Source organism: Centroberyx gerrardi, chromosome 13 (assembly GCF_048128805.1).
Source record: "Centroberyx gerrardi isolate f3 chromosome 13, fCenGer3.hap1.cur.20231027, whole genome shotgun sequence".
Classification (NCBI taxonomy): Eukaryota; Metazoa; Chordata; class Actinopteri; order Beryciformes; family Berycidae; genus Centroberyx; species Centroberyx gerrardi.
In genome coordinates this window covers 24,211,748-24,239,692 of record NC_136009.1, presented here as the reverse complement: position 1 = coordinate 24,239,692, position 27,945 = coordinate 24,211,748, and the positions used below count along the sequence as shown (strand labels likewise).

General features: G+C 40.2%; 3 protein-coding genes across 3 annotated transcripts in view; 1 reads left to right on the top strand and 2 right to left on the bottom strand.

The window, feature by feature from the left end:
- Positions 1-36: 36 nt before the first annotated feature.
- LOC139928909 (uncharacterized) lies at positions 37-9,161 on the bottom strand. Its single transcript, XM_078287449.1, has 6 exons — positions 9,100-9,161; positions 4,744-5,055; positions 4,369-4,659; positions 3,502-3,618; positions 2,610-2,653; positions 37-1,721 (listed from the first exon to the last, which is right to left on the bottom strand). Exons 1-6 carry the CDS (start codon positions 9,155-9,157, stop codon positions 1,539-1,541), a joined length of 1,005 nt encoding a protein of 334 aa, XP_078143575.1. The 5' UTR covers positions 9,158-9,161; the 3' UTR covers positions 37-1,538.
- pnp5b (purine nucleoside phosphorylase 5b) overlaps positions 3,698-27,945 on the top strand; it is a 36,896-nt gene continuing 12,648 nt past the window's right edge. Inside the window, exon 1 of the mRNA XM_071921585.2 lies at positions 3,698-3,710. The gene's annotated coding sequence lies outside the window, so the exon portion shown is untranslated. The remainder of the gene's footprint in view (positions 3,711-27,945) is intronic.
- Positions 12,947-19,367, bottom strand: LOC139928892 (ATP-sensitive inward rectifier potassium channel 10-like). The gene is made up of 6 exons (XM_071921603.1): positions 19,329-19,367; positions 17,079-17,424; positions 15,307-15,518; positions 14,827-14,958; positions 14,005-14,182; positions 12,947-13,344 (listed from the first exon to the last, which is right to left on the bottom strand). The coding sequence occupies exons 1-6, from the start codon at positions 19,365-19,367 to the stop codon at positions 12,947-12,949; spliced, it is 1,305 nt and encodes a 434-aa protein (XP_071777704.1).

Genomic DNA, 27,945 nt, shown 5'->3' with positions numbered 1-27,945 from the left:
TTTCATTCTCAAAATGATTGGAGCCAAAGAAAAAAGTAGTACGCAACAGCTTAACATGACCTTTATATGACTCCATATGTTGTACATGTGGAGTTTTTTGTAAACATTAAACAGATCTATATTGTAAATTACAATGGCAAAACCTTTTTAAGAATTTATGACCATCCCAAAAGTGAAATGTTAAAGGATAACACTGGTGTTTTTTTTTTAATTGTCTAAGTTGCCCCTCTCCTTTACATTCTGCATGCACATATACAAAAGTATTTACATCTACATACACGTACATCCTACATACATACACACAGACATGCATACATACATGCATATATACATAAATACGCACGCGCATACAAACATATCCATGCATACATACCCATACACAAATATATATGTATATATGTACACACACACATAAATACACGTACTGCACATAGAGTACCCATATATACACACACATAAACTGCATATATGCACATACATGTCCACATACACACGTATAGTGTACATACACACATATGCACAAAAATACACATCTGTATATACATGCAAACACACAAATTCATAGGCGCAAACCAATGAATGCTGATTGTATAGCAGTAACAACAGTACAAACTCACAACAGTCCACTTTATTCAATAAAGGCCGCAGAAAAAAGATGAGTTTTAAGATGCTGTTTGAAACTTTAAAATGAGGTAGCATTTCTTACTTAAGTGGGGAGCTTGTTCCAGAGTTTAGGGGCCACGACAGAAAATACACAGTCACCTCTGGAAACCTCTAGTTTTCAATTGTGACAGTTGTGACAACTGGCCTATCCGACATTTACTATTCTGATGCTACGAGCTGCAGCTAATGGAAAATGCTACCGCTAACGAACTAGACTAAACACAAATCAAGTAACGCAAACGGAGTATGGAGTTGTATTAAATGTGCCGAATACGGCCGATCAAGCTGGCAGAAGGCAGGACACATGGACCGACACAGGATGTCGGCACAAGACGCCAAATGCGGACTAAATGACGTGATTACAACCCACACACACACCGGACAGGAGGAACGCCATGGTCTGCTCACTAATGTAAGTCACTATGGTTTCTTTCCCTTCTGTACCCCCACTCTCTGTCAGCAGCCGGCTATGTACCCACAAGTGAAACTAAGTTGCTAGGTTAGGTTACATGACTTCGTAGCTGTACAGGTAGCTGACTACATAAATAAACTATGCCATTACACATAACCACAGACATGTGTAGGAGAAAGAAAGCCAGCTCTGTGTCGGTCTTAAACCCCTTCAGCTCCCGTCTAGATGAGTGAACGCCCGGCTGAACAACCTGATTTAGACACAGAATAAAAAATAATCCTGTCTGCAACTCTGCAAGCTGAAGTCATTTTTAGACAAGCAGAGCTCAGCATAAAGTGTCGTTTCTCAAAGCCACATTTAGAACAAAGTGGAATTTGCAATTTATAGAAATGTAAATACTGGAAATCTGAGCAGGAAAAGTAGGGAAAGTACAGTACATGAAATAGAAAATCTGATGACTCTTTCAAGGCCTGGCAGGCTTGGCAACTGTAGCATACACGCTCTCAGGTGGCAGGTTGCTGCCTCTCGTCTCAGTGGGTCCCATGGGTGCTGTGTGAAGCCCTATCAAGCTGTAGGTGGTGGTTTCAGAAGGGACTGAAGTGTCAGCTGTGTGATTCTGATTCACAAATTGGTCTCTGTTGGGATGCTGAAGGAAAACACATATGACGTTGTTAGAAAAATGTTGTTTGGTATTTTCACTTTTCAATAGCCTTATTCCAGTGTTTTAACATGTGTACTAACATTTGGAAAAGCATGGTATATACACTGATACTCTAAGTACTTAACAAAAATCAATTGTATATATAATCTACAGCAGTGGTTCTCAATGTGTGGCCCGGGGACCACCAGGGGTCCTTGAGGGGATTCCAGGGGGTCCCCAGAAAATTGATGAATTGTTAAACTTCACAATTATTTCATTTCCAAGAAGTTAAAACAAATAGAGAATGTAGAAGAATGACTGTTTTGATCATAGTTTCACTGTTATCTCTCTACCTACAATACAGATAGTCATGGAATTCTGGACAAAATCATATCTAACAACAAAAATATTCTCAGATTTGAGTTTGAGAGAAAAAATCTCATCAAATGGGAGTCCGTGGCTCTAATGTGGACTAAATTAGGGGTCCTTGATGATGCACTTACAACATAATGTAAGTTTTATTGGATTATTATAATACATTTCCACAGGTTAATACGCAGATTAATGGGCTGGAATAAAGCCACTGTAAAGCATTACTTTTCTTTTCCTTCAACTTCTAGACTGCTTAATTTAATGTTATATACATTTGAAAATGTTCACTTGTAGTGTATGCTCATGTGTTTTATACACTGCAGCACTTTAGCCTAAGGAACTATGATATATACTGTATGTCTCTGCAATATCACCCAGACAAATTTCTAATTCTTATTGAAAAGATTTCTTAATTTTATCTATTCCTCGTAATCAGGTAATCTGTCAATTAGATCAGAACATCTGAAATTATCCTCATCAATGTGAGTGGGAAAGTTATATTAAAAAAACTTTGAGTCTTACCTGAGCAGTATCATACACTGTATTTTCCGTGTTCTCTCTTTCATCTAGAAAAAATTAAATACAGTACCATGTATTGACATGATGTACCATAATAACATTTTGCTTTAATTTGCCTTTTCTTAGTCAGCCTTAATTTACCTTTTTCTTCTACAAAATGAGAAAGCTACTTTTTTTTGACAGTAAGAAGGATAAGAGAAGAAAGGTAGGCCTACAGAAGATGGCCCTGGTGTAATTTGTCCATAAGGTGAAATATGGATAGTATTGGTTCCAGATGTAGTGTGTCTTAACAGCTAGTCCATCTCTAGAAAATAACACACCTAAGTTTGTCACAACCCTGCCTATGGTTAAGCATGCACTCTGTCAAGGCTGTGAATTCCCATTTAACTACATGGGGTGTAGTACATTTTAATTATTAGCAGCGGTCTACATTTTAAAACTTTAAAAATCATAAAGAAAATCAGCAATACATGCTACAGCTCTGTAATTTTCTGAGGTTATTGGCCCAAACAAGACAAAACTTTCATACACTGATACCTATACTGAATTATGAAGTCCACTCTGTTTTTATTAAAAACTGTAAAACTAATTAATCCCACATACTTTGCACAAATTACATGGAAATCACTACAGAGCATCATTAGACCTGCACAAATAAAACTATTGTGAGGTTTTTAATTTGATCAAAAAATTAGCCCACAGCTCATCAAAATGTCTGACTGTAAATGGTACTGTACACAGCCACGGTGAATTGCTGCTTACTCCATGTCCAATCTTCATGTAAAAAATATACAATGTTTTCCTGTCTTCATGGATTAAACTTGCAAAATTCCAGACTTAGTATGGACGATTTTAATTTTCATTCTGTGTTGAAATGATGCACACTGGGACTTACATGTTCCACTCTTTCGACGACGGAGAAGGAAGACTAAAAGTACTAAAAGTACTAAAAGTACGATGCCCAGAACAGGTACCACAATTTTAATGACGCATGAGTCATCTGGATTTTGATCTGTAAATAAAAACAAAAACAAGATTGGAAATGTAGATCTACTTCAACTCACCCAGCAGAATGGAGAGCATGTTACTGTAGCTTCACATCTTGTAGAACTGCAGTTTTAGTTCTACAAACATTTCTCAGGCGGCAGAAATAATCTCATTGGTTGAGTTAACTTAAATGGCTGGAGACTACTATTTTTAGTAGTAGTGTTAGATCACTGTTGCCAGCTTGGCAACTGTTGCTAGACTTAGCAACTTTATTTCTGAAAAGCGATTAGCAACAAATATAACAACTTTTTCTGACCATTGAGAAAAATGTTAATGTGTTGACTCATTTGGTGACAAATCAGCACAGGTGATGCTGATTTGCGCTGCTTGTCTACTCCAAAGAGGTCTGATCACAGGTTTTCTCATATACAGCGTAAACTCCTGCTGCCGCTAAGAGCAGAGGGAGAGCAGGATTGGTGTAGCAAATATATTTGTATGCAAATTAGCGTGTGACTTCATCTGGCAACTTCTGGAGATTTTTTGAGCAGCCAATAGCTTTGGAAAAGAGTTGGAAGCCCTGCATTAGACTGAAGCCCAGTGAAAAAGGCAAAGGGTCAGAGAGGAGGAAGATAATATTATGAAGCCGAGCGCTCTGCTACCAACTGAGAAACTGCAATCTAGCCATACTAAGTTAGCTAGGTTAGCTAGTTAAATATTTGTAAAACTAAAACTCAAATCTGTGCTGTCAGTGTGTTGATCTCTCTTTCTGTCTTACCAGAGACTTGATTGGCTTGGCAGAGAGGTTTAATCTTCTTCATGTCCTCGCTCCAGCTGACCTGGTTGCTATGGTTACAGATGATTGAGGCATTGGACAGGTAGACATAGAGGGAGGCAGCAGAGGTCGTGACCTCTGACCTCTCTCCTCCCTCCTGAGAGCAGGTTTGATTGTCACATGTAACAGTGCTGCTGATGGAAGAGTCCTGAGCGCTGCAGGTGACAGTGAGGTTACAGGAGTCTGAGCTGGAGGGGACAGAGCCCACTGTCAGGACAGCTGGAGACACTCGCTCTGGAAGACAGAGGTTTGAAGGCTTTTAGAAACAGGACAGCAGGTACTACTCTCTATCAAAGTCTGAAACGTTAAGGAACCTACCTTGAACTGTGACATTGTATTCAGCAACTGTATGCTTTTCATCCCCAATCATTTCTGCAGTATAAACTCCACTGTCGGCTTCTTGTAGATTCTTCAATCGCAAAGAGTAATTTCTAATAGGAAGCTCAACCCTTCTTGTGTAATTTTTATGGACTGTTGGTTCTGATTTAGAAGATAATGTTACTACAGGGTATTTGCTTTTGAATGTCCATGAAAAAAAGTGAATGACCCCTCTCAGAAGATCAGGTTTCTGGACATCCAGACGTACATCCTCTCCCTTCAGCACAAACACACGGCTCGCAGCACTGGACCCTGTAAAATTAATAGACAGATAACATGATCAAAATCACATGTACAGTTATTTAGTTTTTATTTCTGACAAATTGGATCATCACTTCTTTGACAGGTATAGAATGTGAATCAGTGTGTTGATTGTTGCTTACTGTGATTTTTCATTTTGCTATATTTTCATAACCAAAAGAACTTGTCTAACAGTTGATAAAGAAAACTAACCTAATCTGATCACTTGTGCTGGCTGGTCTACTTCTGAACCCTCAAGTCCTCTCTCCTTGCTCTCCCACACTGTGTGTTCTTCTCATTATTCCTAACATACATTTATTTCTGTATGCAGAAGATGACAGGGGAAATCCTACGGAGTGGGGCTCTCCCACCTTTAAAAATACTATTTAACCCTGATACATATTGTACTTCCTGCATGTACAGTAAATTCACTATATTATTCTTTAACAATTATTATTGTTATTAGTAGTAGTTGTAGTAGTAGTGTTGTTTCCTTTGTTTGAGGTGAGATGTTACTTGGCTTTTTTTATCCCATCTGCAGAAAATGAATCTGCTGAAAATTCTATGTTTTATCACTATTTCATCACTTAACTCACTGTTTTATCACTGTGCATATAAACTTAAAAAATAATCGAACAGTATGTATAGCTGTATGCTTACAAAAATCCATAGGTCCCATCAGATTATTCAACATTACAATAGCACCATTTGCTACAAGTAAGGAAATAATGACCATAAAAAAAAAGAAAAAAAACACATTGAGCAAATAAGGAAGTGAGATTGCGTTGCAGTCTAAAAGGGCAGTCAGGGTTTCCGTTAGTGGTTGCAGCAGTTTACTGTGGAACAACACATTTACAGTCAGTACGAGCTCTTTTCTCACACTAAAGAAGTCGTGTACAGACAGAAGTTCCTGGTGTTGTGGTTCTCTCAATATGTGACCCGGAAATTATCTCTCAACTGAAGCATTTACTGCACACAACTTTGCACTTTTTGCATGAAACCTTTCATCTTCATTTTTGTTTGGACAGGAAAAAAATTTTTGGACACATTGAACTGATAAGCAGCACTGAACTGGTTCAACTTCTACCTCACCAATAGAACTTACTCTGTCACCATAAGTAACTCATCATCATCATCATCATCATCATCACCCTCAGCTCATTTTACCTGCGGGGTTCCCCAGGGTTCAATTTTAGGTCCCATCTTATTTTCCTTGTACTCACATTATCCGGAAACATAATGTCTCTTTTTACTGCTACACTGACGATTCTCAGATATACCTGCCTGTCAAACCTGGCAACCCAAACTGCCTCAATACCCTCCATGAATACATCACAGATATTAAGAGCTGGGTGGCTCAAAATGTTTTACAACTCAAAGACAATAACTCTGAAATTGTTCTCTTTGGTCCCCCTAGCTCCACTAACTTAATTCAAAACAAACTAGGTAGCCTATCTTCAAGGGTGAAGCAAGCGACCAGAAATGTAAGAATGTATTCTGACTCTAACTTTTACTTTGACAAGCAGGTGAAGAGGGATCATGTCTGTTTCTGTGAGCTGAGGAACATTTCCAAAATCAAGCCATTTCTATCTTCTGCTGACCTGGAGAATGTCGCCCATGTCTTTATCTAGTTTATACTACTGCAACTCCCTCTCCTGCTGCCTCAGTCAAAAGTCCCTCTCACTCCTCCAGCTCATACAGCATGCAACCGTCAGGTTTTAATAGCTGCCAAATGTAGACACCACATCACTCCAATCCTTGCTTCCCTTCACCGGTTACCTGTCTCTTACAGAATTGATTTCAAGCTTTTATTGATCATTTTTAAAGTTCGTCTAGGTCTGGCACCTAGCTACATCTCAGATCTTTTAACCCCATATGAGCCAGAGTGCAGCCTGAGTTCCTCAGGCAGAGCTCTGCTGGCCGTTCCTCAGTCTACACTGAAAACAAAAGGAGACCCCCCCCCCTCCCCCCCCCCCCCCCTCCAGGCCAGGGGGAAGTGGAGGACTGAAAGTTCCTCTTTCCCCTCATTGCTCTCAATGTTATCATTTATCCCTGTATATTACTGGTAGGTCTTGGTTTGAAGAAGCCATGTTCTTCCCCTTAATTGGCCTCCTGTCCAGCCCAGCTGACATATTGCAGAGTTCAAGTGTGCGTAAGGCACGTGTTAATAATAATAATTGATTACATTTATATAGCGCTTTTCTAAGTACTCAAAGGGGGGGGGGGGACTCAACACTGGGTGATGCACGGCAGCCAGTTTGCACCAGAACGCTCACCACACATCAGCTATCTCAGTGTTTCCTGTTTCCTGTGTTGTTTCTTGCCCTGTTCTGTGTTTTTATATTAATGTATTAATTTTGCCTGATTCTTTTTCTAGAAACCAAATTGCACAACATGCTGCTCTTAACTCTTAACACCAACATTCTGATATGCCTTTAAACCACCAACATCCCAAATTTGTTTGGACCGATTTTAGACAAAAATTTGAACAAGCTCAGCAGTAATATTTTGCTGCAGTGTGGCATGGGTAAAATAATCTGCATAGAGCACAGATAAAATAAAAAACACTCATCACCGTGATAAATCATTGTATGAAAACTGAATAGACATATATAGAAACAAAATAGAATAGGGAGGTTTCAGAGGCCTTAAAATTCCCACAGATGTTATCTATAAGTCAAAAAACATGCAAGAATATACACTGAAACTAAAAGGAGAAAATAAAGTAAATTTAAAAGATTCCTAAGCTTATGCTTGTGCTTTTGAAGTACATTTAAACAATACGCAATGCGGCAGAAAAAAGATTTTGACCTGTTCTGATTGTAAATCATTTCTTGGTATTTTGTCTTTGAGGGATTTTACCTTGTTAAATGGCACTACATTTACATTTACATTTTTAGCTGATGCTCTTTTTCCAGAAAGACTTACAATGTGAACAACAATAGAAAAAGCTTAAATACTTAGGTGAAGATTAAAGATGAATATGACCATTTTAGGAAAAGTCATGGCGTGAAAGCCCAGTGGGGTTCTTTTGAACAAAGTTGTATACATTTTAAAATGCAAAAAAGATTTTAAAAAAAACTAAAATAAAAAAAACTGTTGGTTGTTGAGTTTTTCAAGTTAATTTGTGTTCACTGAATTATAGACTCAGTTTGACACACAATTTGTACGGCCAAGTGTAATAAAATTTTTCTCTGGCCGCACTCCATCCTCCCCCAACACCAAATAAGAATTAGAATAAAAAATTTCAATGCATTTCTTCAAAATTATATTAGCCTATAATTACGTATAATCGATATAAAGGTAAAATATTGAAAACTGTCCTGCTATCAAGGCCTATACTGAAGTGTGACTGTTTCAGTGCTATTTAATAACAAAAGAATAGACTGTTAGGGTTATGCGCTGCCTGTGATAGGCTTGTAACTCCCAGTCCCAACCATTTGGCTTTGTTAAGACAAAACGATAAACCATGCTTAATTTCAACATAACCTTTTAGCTTTATTCACTTATTTGCCGATTGTCTTTCTTTTTCAGTTTTGGAAGTATAACACCCCCCTTGGCCCGGCCCAAAGAGTATTTGCTCTGTGTGAATTTGGCCCCATGGTGAAATCTATTTTATGACCCCTGCCCAACATCATAGACTTTTCAGTGACAGTTTCTTCAATAGAGCAATACTCACTTTTCCTCATAACTATTCAAATAATAATAGTAGCATAGTCTACGATCATGACCATCCTTTTGAATGTGGAAACCCTGTTTTAGTTTTAAAACACTTAAGAGCACTTGTTAAGTGATTTTTTTATTTCTGTTGATTGATGTTGATTTCTCTTGACCCGTTTCTTTGAGTATAAAAAACCTGATAATTTCTGCTGTCAAGTAAAAAAAACACATAACTTCAATGTTCACTTGAATTGAAAGTTTACACTGTCATTTATATATGAGCTACATGACCAATCTGCTTTTGAAAAACTGTAAAAATGTATAACTTAAGTGACAAGTGCCAATGAACTATCAAGAGGTAGAAATGTTATAGTTGTATATTATATATAGTTTTACCTTGTATTCGGCCTGAATACAGAAGACAAGCGGTCCAAAGAAGTAGCAGCGTTGCCATTTTAAAAAAATCAGGAAGTTGTGTCTCTTAAATCTCATGCACTTGCATATGCACACATGCACGAGTGTGTGTGTGTGTGTGTGTGTGTGTGTGTGTGTGTGTGTGTGTGTGTGTGTATGTCTGTGTATGTATGGGCACTCAAGACTGCAAATGTAATGTTAGTATGTTATGTTTAAATGATTTCTTTATTTGAATAAATGTCTCAGAATTGACTTCAAACTTTGAGGTCCTTTTTCTCAAAAACATAGTTTTGAAACAGTCAAGACATCAAGGGGTGCATCTCACTCAATCTTTGGAGTACAAAGATAATTTTGATATCTTAAATTCTCCTCTTTCCAATAGTGTATTAAACTCAAAATGGTTTAAGGGGTCAATGTGACTGGAAATGATAGAGCAGGTCACATGTCACTTTCAATGTCCACCATATTATATTGTCCGCCATTTTGAATTATTTAACAAACACTTTTTTCGCAACTCCTCCTAGGCCATTTATCCAATTCACATGAAACTTGGTGTGGAGACTCTTGGGACCGTCCTCTTTCAAAGTTGTATAAAGGTTATTGATAAGTCAAATGGTTTGGCTTTTATCGACCAATAAACTTTTAACGAAACACGCCATAACACTAAATTGGCCATAACTCATTAACCGTTCATCTAATCAAGCCAAAATTTTAAACACATGTTGAGAAGTGTTGCGTGAACACACCCACAAAAGCATTTTCAGCTCTACCACTAGTGGGCGCTACAAATGCAAAAAGTTAATATCTCATAATTGACTGCATAGATTTTTATGAACATTTTTACACATGTTCTAGGATGATGTCCAAGTCGATCCATGAAATTTGGTCATTGTTGATTAAAGTGGGCGTGGCTTATTGCACAATAATCAAGTCTTCATAGGTATTCAAGTCACAACTTCAAAAATGTATAAAAAATCAGCCGTATGTCCTAGAGAGCTGAAATTTTCAGAACATGTCGGCTGAAGTCAGATAAATCTTTCGTACACTGGTACCTACCCCGATTCTGAAGTCAGCCCTCTGTTTCTAGCAAAAACTGACTGTGATCCCACAGTGTTGTCCTCCTAAACCATATGTTACAGGAAAAAAACAACATGATTTTTGAAATTGTCATATCTTAATTAGTAAACAGCCCAAACATAATAATGATATCTTGAACTGAGCGCACGGTAGATGGAAATGTGCAGCTGCAAATAGTTTGATAAATTGACAATGTGATATGTTCAAGATAGTTTGATTAGTCTTCATCAAACTAAATACAAACGATGTCTGGACTGTCAAGATGATGTCTGTAAAGCCATGTGTAAGTTGATTGATGTGGGGCACTAATACAGTTATAATATTCTTTCTGAGGCTTTCAATATGAGTTGGACTATCACCTATAACCAATCACTTGTCATTTTGTTTTGTTTCCCCACTACAGCACACCAAAGTGGAAGTTGGCAGAGTGGTAAAGCTCAGGTCTTTAGAGCACAAGATTGTGAGTTCAAGTCTCTGATGAAGTGTGACCCTTTTGAAGTTTCATGAAAAGTAAATCAACACTAAATCACACAGTACAGAAAACTCAAAGCAGGTGTTTGACATCATCTGACAATGGCAAAATACCTGATTGGCATCACTGATTGGAGGGTGGCCAGAAGTTTCAACCCAGAGAGATCAGTGCAGCAGCAGTTTTTTGGCCCGTGTGACTTAGTATTGTTTTATTCATTAATGGAGAGCACTACAGTGTTCAATTAAGTGATTAGCACTGTCAGTCTGTCAATCATCACAATACTTCTCCCTTTAGTTAGCTTCTCCTCATAAAACCTGTAACAGCCATTTGGCTCAGTAGGTAAAGCATCACCCTTTCATGTGGGAGCTTGTGGGTTCAAATCCAGGCTTGACGAAGTCAGTACTTGTCAACAACAATAGTAGAATATAATAATATAATATTACGTTAGGAATGACTTCAACAATGTGGTTGCAGTTAGAAGATTAACTTAACAGAAGTCACGGGCCAACAAGTGTTAAGCCATGACTAATAGACTGCATGTCTGATCTTCACAACATGTCTCTTTTTGTGTGTCTTTCTACCTTCTGTAATGTTTTGTCTATCTGTCTGTCTTTTCAAATTGTGCTTGGACCCCGCAATTGCTGCTTGCGGCTATATTTCTTTATTAAATTGCTTTTTGGGGAGAGGTTTCCCAGTTTTTTCATCAGATCTCTCCGTCTGCACATTAAACACCATTAGCACACAGGAGCTTGATGTACATTTCCAACATAGTTAAATCCATCATAATCGTCTTTACTTTGTCTCTCACCATCATTGTCACCGTCCCTATTTCCATCATAATGGAAGCATTATCAATCACGTACAACATCACTTTAACTGCATCTACCTCTGGTGTAGTCATCTTATAGTCAAAGTCATGCCCTTGTATGTGAAAGGGAGGTTGGACACACTGTTCAGTATTACTTCACAATGTTAGTTCCCCAAAACACAATATGGAAGTATATATGGAAGTAGTGGGCTTCCACTTTAAAAAAGAGGCTGCACAGTTACATACAACAGAAAGCCTCTCAATGTACATGTAGGTGTGCCCTACGATAACCAGCTAGGCCTACACATCCTTCTACAAGCACCGATTCATCTACAAACAGTAGCTCTTTGTGAAAATCTAGAAACAATATCTTGCTTGTATCAATCGATTTGCTTAAAACCACTGATACAGAACAACAACAAGTCTTATTAGCTTTGTAGGAAGGAAGCATCATTTCGAAGCTTCAGTTTAATTGCTTTCAAAAAGATGATATTCAGTGTATAAGTGCTTTTAGTAATATTAAAAGCTTACATCCACATGCTAAGTCCAGTTATAAATGCTACTAACCTTCCTAAGGTGCGAATGTACTTCTTGTACTTACATAAAGTGCTACCCTTCTCTGTTTTTAAACATCAACAGACTTACAGTACATACAGAAAAATACAGAAAACAAGGCATACCCACACCAAATATACACAGCACCTTGAATACAGTATATTCAATCTGAAATCTGTCTACATTCCATTGTGTAGTGCTACATTAGTGAAATAACAGTTTCTCCAAAGTGCTTCAGCTAGAATATTACAGTGCATTGACATGTACAATACACATAAAATGTATGTTACGTGTGTGTGTGTGTGTGTGTGTGTGTGTTTGTATGTGTGATCTGTAAATCCAGTTCTAGTTCAAGCTGCATGAGTTCTCAAGTTCAATATGCATTACCACATGTAGGGTTTTCAGGGGAAGTTTGTGAGCGGGGTATTTCCGCGTTATTTTTATGTATGAAAGCGTGTGTGTGAGTGTGTGTGTGTGTGTGTGTGTGTGTGTTGAATGTGCACGCCCCACACTCAAATACATAGCTGCAGTTAGGCATTGTGTTGTGCCTTCATTGTACCCATGAACACAGTCGAACCCAGTCTAAAATGTATAGTATCCCAGCAAACATTTTGACATTGAATAGATGTTGATAAGACGGCCTGCACCAGCACTGGAAACCTGTGTAAATACAACGCCAAAATGAATGTTGAAATGATGTCCGTTGTCGTCCATAGCTGCTGCCAGCATCGTTTTGTGAAATCGGGACCTAAATTTCTTTCCAAAGCTGTTTTAATATGATTTTTTACCATGCCATAATGTCATATTGTGAAAATGCTCGTGCTCGTTTGGGTTGATGCTGAACTTGGCCACCTCTTGCACGTCGCCGTCCATGAAATGCCCGCTGGGATGTATCTCATCTCCGCCAGTCCAGCCGTTCACACATTGCTGATGCGCACACTGAGGGGGCTGCTGTCTCTGACCCGCCCACGGTCCTCCCCTCTCTCCCTGTAGCTCTGCTCCAGACGAATCTTCTCCGGGTCGACCCCCTCCGTCACGGACCCGCCCCCGCTGCCCTGGAACCCGTGCTGGGGGCTGGCCGGTTTGAAAACGGGCGTGGTCTTGGTCTTGGCCACTTTGTCGAAGAAGGCGAAGTCGGCCACGTATTTGCCCGAGGGGGAGAGGGAGACGACGGGGGGAAACTCGTAGCCCCAGAGGATCTCGTCGGGCAGGTAGGAGGTGCGGACCTGGCAGGTGGCGGAGGTCGGCTCCACCGTGGCGCTCATGATCACCAGCAGCTCAAAGTCGGCCAGCTCCGGGTCTGTCCAGCCGCCACCTAGGGGAAGGAAAGGGAACAGGAGGATGGATTACAGAAGGGTGTAGGATGAAATGGAAGAGAGGGATAGATGGAGGAAAGAGGAAGGAAGGAAGGAAGGAAGGAAGGAATAATAAATAAACTATTTGTATGTCACTTTTTTAAAACTGAGTGTTTTAACAATCACTTAAAAGAAGAAGAAAGGAAGAAAGGCACAAGGAAGGAAGGAAAGAAGGAAAATTTGCTGTATATTTAAGAGCAAAATATAAAACTGTCTCTTAAACAGCAGCTAGCGACTGAACCTCTTCACCCCCTCCACCCCCATCATTGATTGATTGATTGATTGATTGATTGATTGATTGATATTTTTTTATTTTGTTCATGCCAGTCATTCACTAAGAAGAGGAAATTTAGGTCTGAGGAGTGCGCAGTTTACTGATGTCACGTCACATGATTTCTGGGTAATGAAGTCCTCCAAACTTTAAAAAATTCAAACAGTTTTCCTCGCTGCCACTTGGAGCCGCCAAAGTGAAAAGTTGTTTGGTACAGCTTTAAAACTCTTCTAGTGTATCTCCAACCTTATTGGCTGACAGACTCAGCGCAACTCAAAAGTTTGCGACAATAAAAAACTTTTTACTCATAACAGTACCGCCACCCGCCAAATCTCAGCGGCGTCCTTACCCTTGGCGGCCCAGGCTCGCAGGGGGCTGCTGTCGTCGATGATGTGGTAGAAGGTGAGGGGCAGGATGAGGAAGGGGCTGTCGCTGGACGTGTCCACCTGGAACGGCACGTTCCTCTGGTCCAGGCGAACCGTCTCGCCCTCCTTGGTCAGCGACGTCTGCAGCAGCTTCCCTGTCACCTGGACGAAACGTTGTTCACAGGGGGACAGCTGTGTTAACCAAGTTTGTTTTGCTTTTTGACGTATTATTGGTGAACATGACATCTGCAGACATTCTGACTCTGATTCATCATACAGCACTTTGTAATTTTGGTAAGACAAAGTGGTATAAAAATCTAGTTATTAGTAGTAGTAGTAGTAGTAGCAATAGTAGGACTGGTAGTAGTAGTACTAATGGTGGTTGTGTTAGTAGTGGTAGTAGTGTTAGCAGGAGTAGTAGTGGTAGTGATAATATTGGTAGTAGTAGTAGTAGTAGTACTGGTATTAGTAATAGCAATGGTTGTAGTAGTAGTAGTGGTAGTCTTAGTAGTAGTAGTGGTAGTAGTGGTAGTAGCACTATTAGTAGTGGTAGCAGGAGTAGTAGTGGTAATATTGGTAGTAGTCGTAGTACTAGTATTAGGGGGGTTGTACTACTTCTAACTACTAGTGGAACTACTACTAGTAGTAGTAGTAGCAGGAGCAATATAGTAGTAGTAGTAGTAGTATAATAGGGACGAGGTTATAAGAGAAATATCAGAAAGCCTCTCTCTCTCTCTCTCTCTCTCTCACTCTCTCTCTCTCACACACACACACACACACTCTCTCACACACACACACAGTATTACCTGACACCCTAGCAGCAGGCTCTTGCGCATGTTGGCCACCCTGATCATGAGGCAGGGCCGGCCCTCGTGGGTCGACACCACAGCATGCTGGCTGAACTTCACCGTCTCGCCTCGCTTCTTTGGCCGAGCAACCTGAGCAGAGGAAGGCCAGTCAGTCCTGCTCTAAACCTGATGAACTGTTCATAGATCAGGTGCATGCAACGGTGTCTTGCACTCAAAATAACAGCAGATGAGTGCAACATAGTAAGTATGTAGATATGCTTGAGTATTTTTAAGAGGAATATTTAGGGGAGCATAGTACACAGTGAAAATGCTTGAGAAAAGGTTCATTCAATTTCCACATTAGGGAGCAAAAAATATGAATGTGAAAATTGCATGGATCTGTTTCATGCAGAAGTTTCCTATTTTCTCTTTGGGACTTCGTTGTACCTCCAGCATGTTTTGTCATTCGATAGAATCAGCTGGATTTCTTCAGCGTACCTTGGCCAGGAAGGTACCGGTGATGAAGATCTCCATCACCATGGTGATGACCAGCTGGATGATGAGGAGGATGATGGCGGCCGGACACTCCTCGGTGATGCAGCGGAAACCGTAGCCAATGGTGGTCTGGGACTCGAGGGAGAAGAGGAAGGCCCCCGTCAGAGTCTGCATCTGCATCACACACGGCGTGTGGTTGGACGGAGGGTCGAACTCTGGAAGAACACAGTTGAAATGACAAGGAAATTTAAAATGTAATTATAAAAAATGTTATAAAAGATACTGTGATCTCCTGCTGTTGTTTTAACCCCTGCACACCTGATTATGGACTGCTTGTAGTGTAATATTGAGGTATCAAGCCTGACTTCAGTTTGCAGTACAGTTCCCACAGTGTTTCTAGTACTTTCACAAGAGGTATTGGGTAACAAAGCTGTAACAACCACATCCATCTTCAGAGCTCGAATGTGGAAGTTCCATTTAAGAGAGAAGGAAAGGACCATTAAGCAAATGTTTCCAAAAGGTTACGTAGTAATTATTCAGTAATGATTGCACAACTTCTCTAGGGTAATATTGCTTTTTATACAGAGCCGCTGTACTTACCGGCATTTAACTGAGAAATTACACATTATACTTACAAATAGTTATTAGTAATTATGAGTTACTTTCTGATGATGTTTATGTAATTACACAGTTATTACCCTGTAATTTGTGTACCATAATGCAAAGTGCTATAATGTTTCTACTGTAGAATATCTCTGAAAACTGTAAAGAATACCCAGTCAAGATGTTTCATATTTAAAAATACATAGGACTTAATGTAACTTTTACCAGTATATTAGGATGAAACCTGACTTGGATGTTAGAGGAAACGGAGGCTTGGGTGAGAGCAGGTTGGTTATTGATGTTATCAGGTCGGCTCCTCCCATCACTGACGTTTCATTGAACAAACAAAGGTTAGCTTAACAGTCAAATCTGAAAAACACTTGTTCTCAGCGCTGGTAAAATCCCCCTCATCCTCAAGAAAAGTGTAGGCCTTAGGTGTAGATGGATGCAGATGCTTAGACTGAACCCACAACATCATGTTTTGTGTCCTTATATGGCTGATTCTCAGTGTTTCCATCCACCCCAGCAACATTTCCTCCAGCTACCACACTTCTAGACAGCTAGTCATTATCACACCATCATTTCAAACCGCATTTTCACAGTCACGTATGGTTTTGAGCGTTGAGTGTGCAAAGTGTTTTCTGTCCATTTTCTTTAGTCTGCATCACAAGTTTACTTTTGAGTCACAAGGACTCAAAAGTAGCTCATTTATTGGACAGAGTTTTGGTGGCCTGTCATCCTGCCAGGTTAGAGATTTTGGTGGCAGCGGGGTCAAAACAAATCTGATTCCAGTCCCGTAACTTTAGCTGAGTACGATGGGTGCTTTGCTCTTTGCTGTAATTTACCTTCTCTGACCAGACTGCAGTTTGCAGTTTTGCAGGTTTGCAGTTCATTTTGTTATGAATAACTGCTGGTTATCAGATGTTAGCATTCATCTCCTTATACCAATGAAACCTTGTGTTTTGGGTCATTTCCTGCAGTTGGTGAGGTTGGTAATGTTTTCACACCTAACAAACCGCATCACAGTTCTCTTGAAAGAGGATGAGATCCCTGTTTTCAAGCGTCTGTGTGGTTATTCTGTGCCACCCAAGTTCAAATGTCCTTGTTCTCTGTCTCACTCAGTGAAACTATCTGTTGAGAGACCGTAAAACTATGACCCCCTCCCCTCTCACCCAGCAGGTCTCCGTGAACCAGCGCCACCAAGTACCACAGCACCCCGAACAGGAACCAGGTCCCGGCGAAGGTGGCCGTGAACAAGAAGAACTTGTAGCGCCACTGCATGTCCAGAAAGGTCGTCCAGAGGTCACGCATGTACAGCGCGCTACGGCCGCTGACGTGCTCGATGCGCACGTTGCTCCGCCCATCTTTAGACAGGACACGCCTCCTCCTCCTCAGGGTCCCGCCCCCTCCGGACACGCCACCGCCCAGTAAGGGTTTTAAAACGTCCGTCTGCGTTTGGGAGTGGCAAACCTTCTGAGGGGAGGAGCTACGAGAGGAAGGGGGTGTGGCAGATGTCATCTGGCCAAGAAGAAGGAAAGAGAAGTTAAGTGATGTCATTTTTATAGTTGTCTTGTTAATTGGCCAATGCTGTTAATGTTACTTCAAACCACACCATGGTTTGGTTATATCAAAAATGTGCACCCAACTAAAATAAATAAACCAGAATTGGCAAATCAACATTAGGTTTTTTTTGTTGTTGTTGTTTTTCATAAAGCACAAGACCACAGTTTTTAATCAGCAAATCAAATGGAAGCATCAAAACAAAAATTGATTTTGGACTAGAGCAGTGGTTCTCAATCTTTTCGGCTCATGTCACACAAAAATGAACCAATACCAACTTGTAAACCCCTGTTGCAGATGTTAATTGGTAGAATTGTGAACTTTGACAACTAATAACAATTTTCTCTTTCCAGGCTATGTTGATTTATTATTGTAAAAGCCTGGAGGCTGGAAAGATTATTATTATTTCACTAAAAAGACATTAATCAGCAAGATTAAGAAAATAATTATACAGTTTCATATTAGAAATACATTTCCTGAGAATCCCCGAACTCTCAAGTTGAGAACCACTGAACTAGAAGACAAAGGGAACATGCAAAAACACACCCAGAGAACACGGTCAAACTGAAACTAAAAAGTGGAAGTGTGCACAGAGCTTTGGTGGTGAATATGCCGTAACAACACTAGAGCTACACCTGTTCAGATATGTGACCTTATATCTCTGAGACTATAAACAAACTTTCCATGTGTAATATTTAGTCATGCTGACAATCCAACCTCACGTTTCCTTATGACTTCAGTTATTTCCACAAATAAGCAACACGAGACGAACACATTCTAAAATGTCTTTATGTGGGGAGAACTATTTTAAAAATGCAGCTCTTCCCAAGCTGGCAATAACTATGTTAATATCTGGGTTTTCTACTGAGTTGCACTGTGGGATGTTGGTGTGAATGCGTGCCTCCTCAAAACATTCGGGTGCACTCCCCCCTCCCCTCCCCCGCCCGGGACAGACAGACAGTTACTGTATCTCCACACATTTGACACACTCACTTACGTCCAACAAATCACGTAGACCGGTTGAGCGAAAGCGATAAAGAAGAGGGTAAGCAACAAAAGAGGGAGATAAGAGAGAGGGAAGAGAAAAGAAAGAGGGGGCAGAATTAGGACGAAGATGTACATTATCCCGACAATCCATCCACACAGAGACTCATTTGTAAGCCGGGAGAGAGGAGAAACTTGAACGAGGTGAAAATCTTTGTCCGAAACTCGGCCGTTTATCTAGATGAAGTTAAAAAAAAGGCAATACTGTTGATTCGGACCGGAGAGGCCTTTAACGGACAAAGAGTGAACTTCTAACTGGAAACTGGAGACGGCTGTAAGAGTTTGCCAGGAAGAGGGCCAACGTTTGGCTTTCTGGACGTCCCGCTCCCGACTTCTTTCAGCCTGCCACTCTGCCCTTTGCAGGCTTTATCTCCGTCTTTTTCCCTTGATTTTGCTGTTTCACACTCCTCACAATATGTCTCTCTCTCTCACACACACACACACACACACAAACACTAGTATTCTAACTGATATCCAATGTATAAACAGTAAATCAGAATAGCTTCTCTACAAGGCAAGGATTACGTAATCAATTAGCATTAATTACATCACACATTTCCAATTATGCAAGGGCGAGCCCCCCCAAAGACTTCATAATTACAATGACACCATTCAAAACTCAACTCTTTCAGCTCAGTATCTCCCTCTCGGCCAATCATATTTCTCTCTTGTCACACACACGCACACATACACACACACACACGCATGTCTCGTGTACTTTGACAGCACGCAAACTCCTCCACAGGCGTATCAGGTAAACAATAGAGTAAATCAGAGTCAATGAGAGTAAAAAAAGAGCAAAACAACTTCCGACCAACCTCTCCAATAGGATGTATTCCATCTCCATGGCAACGCATCAACTTACTGCACTGCCTGCCTCAGGAAGCTGAATCCAAACACTGGATCAAAACTTTTTCTCTTGCTAAACTACAAAGGAGCGCTGAATGTTTTCCTGATCTGCCTCTCTCTCTTCCTCTCCCTCTCTCTCTTCCTCTCTCTCTCTCTCTCTCTTTCTTCCCTCTATCTCTCTCTCTCCCTCTCTCTCTCCTCTGTGTACACAGGAATGCTTTGTTTGGAGCTGAGATGAAAGAAACAAAAGACGCCATTGACAAAAACGACTCTGTGGCCATCCGTGTGTGTGTGTGTGTGTGTGTGTGTGTGTAGGTGTGTAGGTGTGTGTGTGTGTGTGTGTGTGTGTATGAGAGAGAGATTATCTGAGAGTGGGCATGCAATTATACGTGTATTTGTATGTTCATGTGTGTGTGGATGTGGGCGTTCATGTGTGATTATGTATGTGTGTGTGTGCAATTATCTGAGAGTGAGCGCACAATTACACATGTATTAGTGTGTGTGTGTGTGTGTGTGTGTGTGTGTGTGTGTGTGATGAGTGAAAGAAAAAATGAGAGAACGGGGAAGAGGAAGAGAGAGAGAAAGAGATCTGTGACAAAAGGCCCTCGTTAGTATTCCGGAGTGAGGAGTAATCCCCCTCCATCTCTCCCTCTCTCTCTCTCTCTCTCTCTCTCTCTCTCTCTCTCTCTCTACCCCTCGATCTCCATTTCTCCGCTGTCTCCCCTTCTCTCTCGATCTCTCTCTCTCCCTCTTTCATTTCACTGTATTAGCAGGACTGTGACATGAACAGTATTGCCATCCAAATATCCAAATATGATGGGAATTAACCAGAAAAGAATGAAATAAGTAACAGGTAACGATGAAAAACTTTCCAAGCTCTATGACTCGAAGTAAAAGTCTCTCTCTCTCTCTCTCTCTCTCTCTCTCTCTCTCTCTCTCTCTCTCTCTCTCTTTCTCTCTCTCTGTTGGCTGCATGCACTTTCATTTTCTATATACCTGTCTCTCTCTCTCTCTCTCTCTCTCTCTCTCTCTCTCTCTCTCTCTCTATTTCCCTCTTTCGCTCTCGTTCCCCACCTTCAAACCGACTTTCTGTTTGACACACTCACTGAATTTCCGTAGTTTAGTTTCCGTAAACTTCCCTTGCAGTAAAATTTAAAAAAAAAAAAAAAAGCCCAGTGACTATTCATCTATATGACTGTATGGGTGTTAATCAGTCTAAAAGTGGAAACTTCCATTGGCAGAAGTTTCCCCACATTTTCCACCTGTAGTGCAGTTTAGGGTAAAAGCACCTTAACTCAGTTCACCCTCCTCATTATTTGCAGAATAAAGTTTCACCACCTGCTCAAACTGTTCAAAGTCTCAAACTGATGTAAAATGAGGGTAGCGTCTTTTAAGGAAGCATAAACCACTGCTTTTCTGAAAATATAATTGATTATTGTTGATTTTTGGTCATACTTTTTCCCCCTTTCTACTTACTACCACATCACTGGTTAGTACTCCATACTCTCCATACTCTCAAACCCCATAGTGAGCTGCAATAACAACAGAAATGTCTAAGTTTAGCCTGACTAACCATTGCCCCCCTCTGACTCATACTGTGAACTGTTCTCATCTCAGATCTCTCTCTTGCTTTCATTTAAAGCTTTATTGCGTCAACTGCACTTACTACATTTTGAGGAGTGATTAAGTGTGTTTCTGGTCTTTGAGATGAAACGCCGACAATTGTCAGATCGAATGCTCTAAAAGCTGATTCAGTTGGCCAGATATTTCCGTTTCCCCGTTGACTCTGCTTTACTATATCTGAGGTCCCGTTGTGCCGTGTGGGTAGGTGCATAACTCCAAACTCTGAAAATGTCTCTGCATCATATAATATATCATAAGCTATTTGGTGGACACTTTCATATAAAGTGCCTTACAGTTAGTGATAAATAAAAAGGCAGGTAAACTATGATCTCAAGTCAGTGATCATCATAAGGCAAACCACCAATACCTACTTTTTTCCCAAAAAAACTGCATATAACCACTTTGATACGACTTAATGAATGAATTTAGATGTATGTCAGCCTAAAAAGAAAGGTCAACTCTATCCCTGCAAAGAAAAAGGAGGTTAATTAGAGTTGAGGTGGGTTTCCCGCCAATTCATCCCTGCTTGCAGCATTATGAGTGCATGCATTTTTATTTTTAACATGGGCGGCCCCAGTGGGATTTAAACCTTTAACCCTGGCAGTGTTAGTGCCTTGTCCTATCCATTGAATAATACAAGACCAGTATGTCAAGTGTCACCAAGTCAAATTCCTGTACATTTATTGTATTTGGCAACTGCAATGATTCTGACTCTGAACTCCTCATTAATTTCATGGAAGGTTTGGTTTAATACAGTGGTTCTCCCCAAGATCACTAATTAAAAAAAGGAAATCTGTTTGTAGATGCTTAATGGCGCTGCAAATAACTCTTTTGTTGAGTGTATTTTTAATTTCAGTTCTCTGAGCCAAGTTAGATTTCTGCAGGAATTCCTGGACATGCAGTGCAATATCTGTTTACTACTTGATCAAAAGTGATATACGGTTTTTATTCTATTTTGAACAAAAACCACCAGCTTTACATTTGCATGCCAAATTAAAAAATTATGTTAGAATCGATGACATCCCTCTGCAGATGTATCAAAGGGGAGTTTAGTCAGAAATCTATCCTCCTATTACAGGTGTAAAAGTTTAAAAGACTTTGTAACTCATAAAACAAATTTGTTTTATCTAAGAGCATGAGAATTGAACAATAAATGTTCAATTAATATTAATAAATGGAAAAAGTTACATGAAACAACTTTTAAACAAATCAGAGCAATGTATGTATTATATTGCAATATGCAAATTTTCTTCCTCTCAATTAAGTCATAATTGACAAATGGAAAACTGTGCTGTTCCCACCAATGTTACCTTATTTATATGAAATGCTGGGACTGTTCATTTCTTAATTTCAGCAGGAAATTCATTTTGTTGACAGACCAAATCCGTGTTTATTTCCTTTGTGGCTAAAAGTAATTACTCTGCAAAGAAAATGAATTGCTTACCTTTCAGCTGGGATTGCAAACTAATTGACTCATGCAGAGAGGAGTTAGGAGCCTGGAGCCTCAGTTTCTCCTCCACATGTCTGCATTGATTTCGTACGCATGCTCACAGCGCACAGCACACTCGCTGCATCCCAACTTGACTCTGATTTTGCAGGAGGAGGAGGAGGAACTTCAGCAGCCTGCGGTCCTCGACGTTGATACACCATTGAGGAGAATTATGGAGACAGTCATTGCTCAGGCTCTCGTTCTTTACTGACCCAAAGCCCAGGCTGAGCGCTCGCAAATTCTTCCCAAAGTGACAGGACTTGGCTATATAAGAGGCATCTCTCTCTCTCTCTCTCTCTCTCTCTCTCTCTCTCTCCCCCCTAAATTCCTGCTATGCCCTGCGCACGTCTGTGTAATTGCTGTAATAATTGATCGCTGCTCCTCCCACACTATATTCAATATTACAATAAGTAGTGAATACATCGCCTTGGAAATGCACAATTGGCTTTGCAAATCGGCCTGAAATGAGTCTTGAAATATTGGGTTTCGACCACCATGTTTTGTTACATGTATTGTGTTACTTCTGCAAGATGCCACCTGCACCCCCTTCCTCCCCTCCCACTGCAAGTACAGAGTGCCCACAAACGTGCACATATACACACACACACACACACAGATAGATGCATGCGAGTAGGGTGCCTCACACGCACGTACGCCACAAATGAACTCGTGCACATGCGCACATGTGCCGACAAACAGCCCCAAACAAACCACCCCCTGCACCACACACACACACACACACACACACACCCTTGTTTAGGGGGTACCCTCAGAGCCCCCTATTCACAGCTTTTGTGCCCGGTATTTGCTGCGGCCAAGAGCGTCTGTACTGAGTGTCCTGCTAGGCTCAAACATATAAAGAGGGACATCCGTGAGGCGAATACGGCCCCTTCTTCTGGCTCATGAGAGGGTGACAAAGCGTTATTTGATTCGAAAAGCGAGAGGTGGAGGGGCTCGATGAGGACCACTGGTCAAATGTGCCAAATAGCCCCCAAAGTGTCCGTCTGGTACAAAGTTCAGGCTTTTTTTGACATTTTACTCTGCTGTTTTTGTGATATTAGATTGTGCAGTACAGTGTGCGGTGGAGTGATAGGAAAGATGGAGGAGATTTGAAGCTAACATGAGTAGATGGTACACACCTGTGCATTAGATAAAGACGTGACTTGGTATGGAAAGTCTCTTTTTGCCCTCCCACTCCCCCATGAAGGTCAGAAGTCAGGCTCAGCTACAGAACAGCAGCCCTGGAGCTGGAAGGGCTTCACTGCTCAAGCACACTTCAGTAGAGTGGATGCTTGTGAACACAGAGGCTTGATCCCTGGTCTTATGGTTGAAGGTTGCTACATGATTTAAGGATTTGAACAACAGTTTCTCCCCTCTACTTGTTTTCACGTACATTTCAGGCTGAATATACATGTCGGACGTCGCTGTCCAGTGGAAAATCTCCAAAACAGAAGAACAGCCTTGTTTTCAGTTTGATCACCACCACTTTTTCAGTTTATCCAATGAGTTTTGAAACGGTTTCATAAGACCAAAGGGTACTATAATTTTCTCAAGCCGCAGAGGAGCATGTAATCCTTCAACTCAAGATAAAATGTGAAAATCACCAAGATTGAAGTTACAAAGTTTTAACAACAGCATTATAGAGTGATATGTGAAGTCTATTATCTACTGTAAGTCTTGCACTGTCTTCTTGAAAGTGAAGTTGCCCCTGTACCATGTGTCAGACAGATTCCTACACATTTATTGTACTTCGCAAACTAAAGGAATACACCAAGTCTTTGGTAGATTGGCCGATTAAGTGATGAGACAAAACTGACAGAATTGGCCGCATAGGCCTATTACTTACCCTTTAGCTTTATAACTGCTACAAGTTGTCATTCTCTCACTTTTTAAATAATGCTAGTCACCTAATACACTGATTCTCAACCTTTTTCATATCAAGGACCCCTAATTTAGTACACATTAGGGCCACGGACCCCCATTTGATGAGATTTTGTCTCTTGAACCCAAATCTGAGAATATCTTTATTGTTCGGTATGATTTTGTGCAGAATTCCATGACTATCTGCATTGCAGGTAGAGAGATAACACTGAAACTATTCTCTAATTGTGTTAACTTCTTGTAAATGAAATAATGCTGAAGTTTAACAACTCCACGACCCCACGTTGAGAACCACTGACCTAATGTCACTCAACATACTCTATGTACTGCTAAAGTTTTACTGGGAATGATTTTGGTGTCCAACAAGCCAATCTCACAAAAACTTAATATATTCTTTTAGGTGATTCTGACTCTGTTTTAGCTGTTACCGCTATCCAGACCAATTTAACTATTTCCATTGTATTTTGTCTTAAAATTGAGTTAAAATCAGTCAGCTTGTGGATTCATCGCAGCTGTTTACCATTTCCTCTGTGCTGGACATGTGACAAGATCAGTCGCACGGAAGGGGTTACCGGATATTAGAGGAAAGAGGGAGTGTGTGTGTGTGTGTGTGTGTGCTTGAAAGGGTCAGTCAGTGCTCTTGGCTCATGGCAGCGGTGGTGGTGGCTTTACCTCCGCTTTATTCATCCTTAGAAACTCTCCCTCTCTCGCTCTCTTTCTTCAGCCTTTTATCCAGCGCTCTATCCTGTCACTTGCATAATTATTTGCTGTTTTGCGGTTTAAGCTCCTTGTAGAATCCCTTCCTTCCTGTACTGGGTCTTGGTGTCCCGGGCCGATGTGAATACATTGACACGGGGTCGCGGGGAGTTTAGAGGCTTGCGGGGATTCTTCATTCATACATTCATTCATTCATTCATTCATTCATTCATTCATTTATTCAGCATTTGCTCATGAATTTATTATCCATTTAGTCATTCATTCTCGAAGTCGTCAATCATTCATGGATTCATTCATTCATCATGTGTTCATGAATTTATTATCCATTCATTTATTCATTCAGCCATTCATCATTCATCATTGTTAATTCAGTCATTATTTGTTCATGGATTTATTACACATTCATTCATTAATTTATTCATTCATTCATTCATTCATTCATCAATTCATAATTCACTCATCATCCATTCAGTATTCATTCTACTCAAATATTTGTACAAAAAAAAAAAAAATTATCTGTAAAGGAATGTGATATGATGTGAAACAGCTGTTTATCATCCAAGACAAATATCTGAGACATCAGTCAATGAGGTATTATCATATCATGTAGTCATCACCCATTCACCAGCCATTCATTTACCACACTGAACATAATAGATAATAAATTACTAATAAATATAATTAAATATTACATGATATAAATAATTATTGTATAGTAGAAAATGCATAATTAATAATAATACATAATAGACATCATAAGCAGTAAATAAGCAGATGTGATGCACAAACCTGTTGCTGCTATTAAAAACCATAGTTTATAAAAAGTAAAAAAATTAATAAAAACATCCAAATTTAGAAGAAGACATGGATGCTCTCCAATATTCTTTGATACATATGAAAACATAAAACTAATTTCTAACAGAATGTATATGTTTAATGGTATAATGGCATAGACATAATTTTAATTTTAATTTTAATTTTAATTCTACATTATTATTTCTATTATGTGACATTGTTTGCACTATGGAATTAAGGATGAAGTGAAAAAAACAGTCCTCTTCTCTTGATGCAAGGTTGAGTTCAGCCAACAGATGGCGACAGATAACAAATTTCTCCTTCCATTTGCAGGAGGACGTGTGTGTGTGTGTGTGTGTGTGTGTGTGTGTGTCTGTGTGTGTGTGTGTGTGTGTGTGTGTGTGTCTACGTGTGTGTGTGTGTGTGTGTGTGTTATTCCAGGGTGGTTGTTCATCTCTCTCATAGGAAAAGGGCTTCAGTCTGCATACCTGAAAGGAACGCACAGTAACATGTTTATCCTCAGGAAATTGACTAGAAAGAAAGAAAGAAAGGAAGGAAGAACAAAAGAAAGCAAGAAAGAAAGGAAGGAAGAAAGAAAGAAAGAGAAAGAAAGAAAGAAAGAAAGGAAGGAAGAACGAAGGAAAGAAAGAAAGAAAGAAAGAAAGAAAGAAAGAAAGAAAGAAAGAAAGACACCAGGCCTGAATGAAATACAATAAGTAATCAACAAAAATATCAGACATGAAATATATTTCTCGAAAATATACTAGTACTACTATTAATAATAATAATCATAATAACCATAATAATAATAATAATAATCATAATAATAATAATAACATGAAACAGGCAAATGTGTATGCAAATGTATTTCATGGGTACATAGCTGCATTATTTTCTGCTCTCAAACTCCATTGTAGCTGCACTGGAAATATCTTGATGTGACATCACATCACTTACGTTTGGCCAGTTCTTTCCTTGTGTGCATCAGGGTCTAAGGCTGGGGGTGCCGGGCAGGTTAGGCTGTAGAATAGGTAGATTATTTGTCTTCTAAAATCTGTTCTTGCCTACCTTGTGTTTTTCGCTATGCTTGTCCTATATAATTTTGTTCACTATTGATTGTGTTTAGTTAGATCTAGCTAGACACATTCTCTGTAAAGTCCTCTGAGACATGCTTGTGATAAAGGGCTATAAAAATAAACGAACTTGACTCGACTTGACTTCTCCTCAGGAATAATAAAAACAATAACAAGACAGACGAGGTTCATCGGATGGATAAAGGTCCCGGAAGTATCGGATGGTGATTTGACCAAAGAGAACGAATGGGAAGCCCCAAGATTCATTGCAAGAACGACACATCATGTCTGCAGCACTGTAGTCTACAGTACACAGATGGATGAAACAGCTGGGAAAATGAACAGCTGTGTCTTTCATTAATTGACTGCACAATGTCAAGCACACAGTCCACCTCACACTGTAAGGAAGCTTCTCTCTGCTCTCTTTCCTGAGAAAGTCTTTCTCTCCCACACAGCTTGGGAGGAACTTTCTCCACAGCAGGGTCACAAGCATCAAGTTGGCATTTTTGGATTTGTGATTTAGCCCTGGTGCCGTCTGTTTGGAATGAAAACATGCAGATTCTCAGCCCTCCATGGTGGCACATGGTCTGAGACTCCTGGCCTGGAGGATGAGAACTAAACTGAGCTCCATCTTACATAACACCACCCACCCCCCTCTATAGTGAGCTGATGCAGCTATGGAGCATCTTCAGCCTGATCCTCATCCTCATCCTCATCCTCATCCTCATCCTCCCCAGTTGCATGTTAGATGCCCTTTTGTGCCGACTGCCATCATCGGACTGCGATCTTACATATTTAGTCTTTTGCTGTACTGTTTGCTGTACTGCTGTCCTCTGGACATATTTCTGCATATTTCTGTGTATTCCCTGCACATGAGTCAGCACATATGACACTTTCCTTATACCTATGCTGCCTCCTCCCATGCTCTGATAATATAGTGACACTGTGGGCAGGTAATAACACACATGCATTTTTGCACACTGCCATTTGTTTTCTGTACATGTGCCT

What these genes read in the sequence shown, in the direction of transcription:
- LOC139928892 (XM_071921603.1), bottom strand. Translation starts at nt 19,367, where the DNA reads ATGCGTTGCCATGGAGATGGAATACATCCTATTGGAGAG. An exon ending in GAATACATCCTATTGGAGAG is followed by an intron (nt 17,425 to 19,328) that starts GTTGGTCGGAAG and finishes CTTCTTGGCCAG; the next exon opens with ATGACATCTGCCACACCCCC. An exon ending in GCCTGCTGCTAGGGTGTCAG is followed by an intron (nt 14,183 to 14,826) that starts GTAATACTGTGT and finishes CGTTTCGTCCAG; the next exon opens with GTGACAGGGAAGCTGCTGCA.
- LOC139928909 (XM_078287449.1), bottom strand. Translation starts at nt 9,157, where the DNA reads ATGGCAACGCTGCTACTTCTTTGGACCGCTTGTCTTCTGTATTCAGGC. An exon ending in GTATTCAGGCCGAATACAAG is followed by an intron (nt 5,056 to 9,099) that starts GTAAAACTATAT and finishes TTAATTTTACAG; the next exon opens with GGTCCAGTGCTGCGAGCCGT. An exon ending in CAGTGTATGATACTGCTCAG is followed by an intron (nt 1,722 to 2,609) that starts GTAAGACTCAAA and finishes GTTTTCCTTCAG; the next exon opens with CATCCCAACAGAGACCAATT.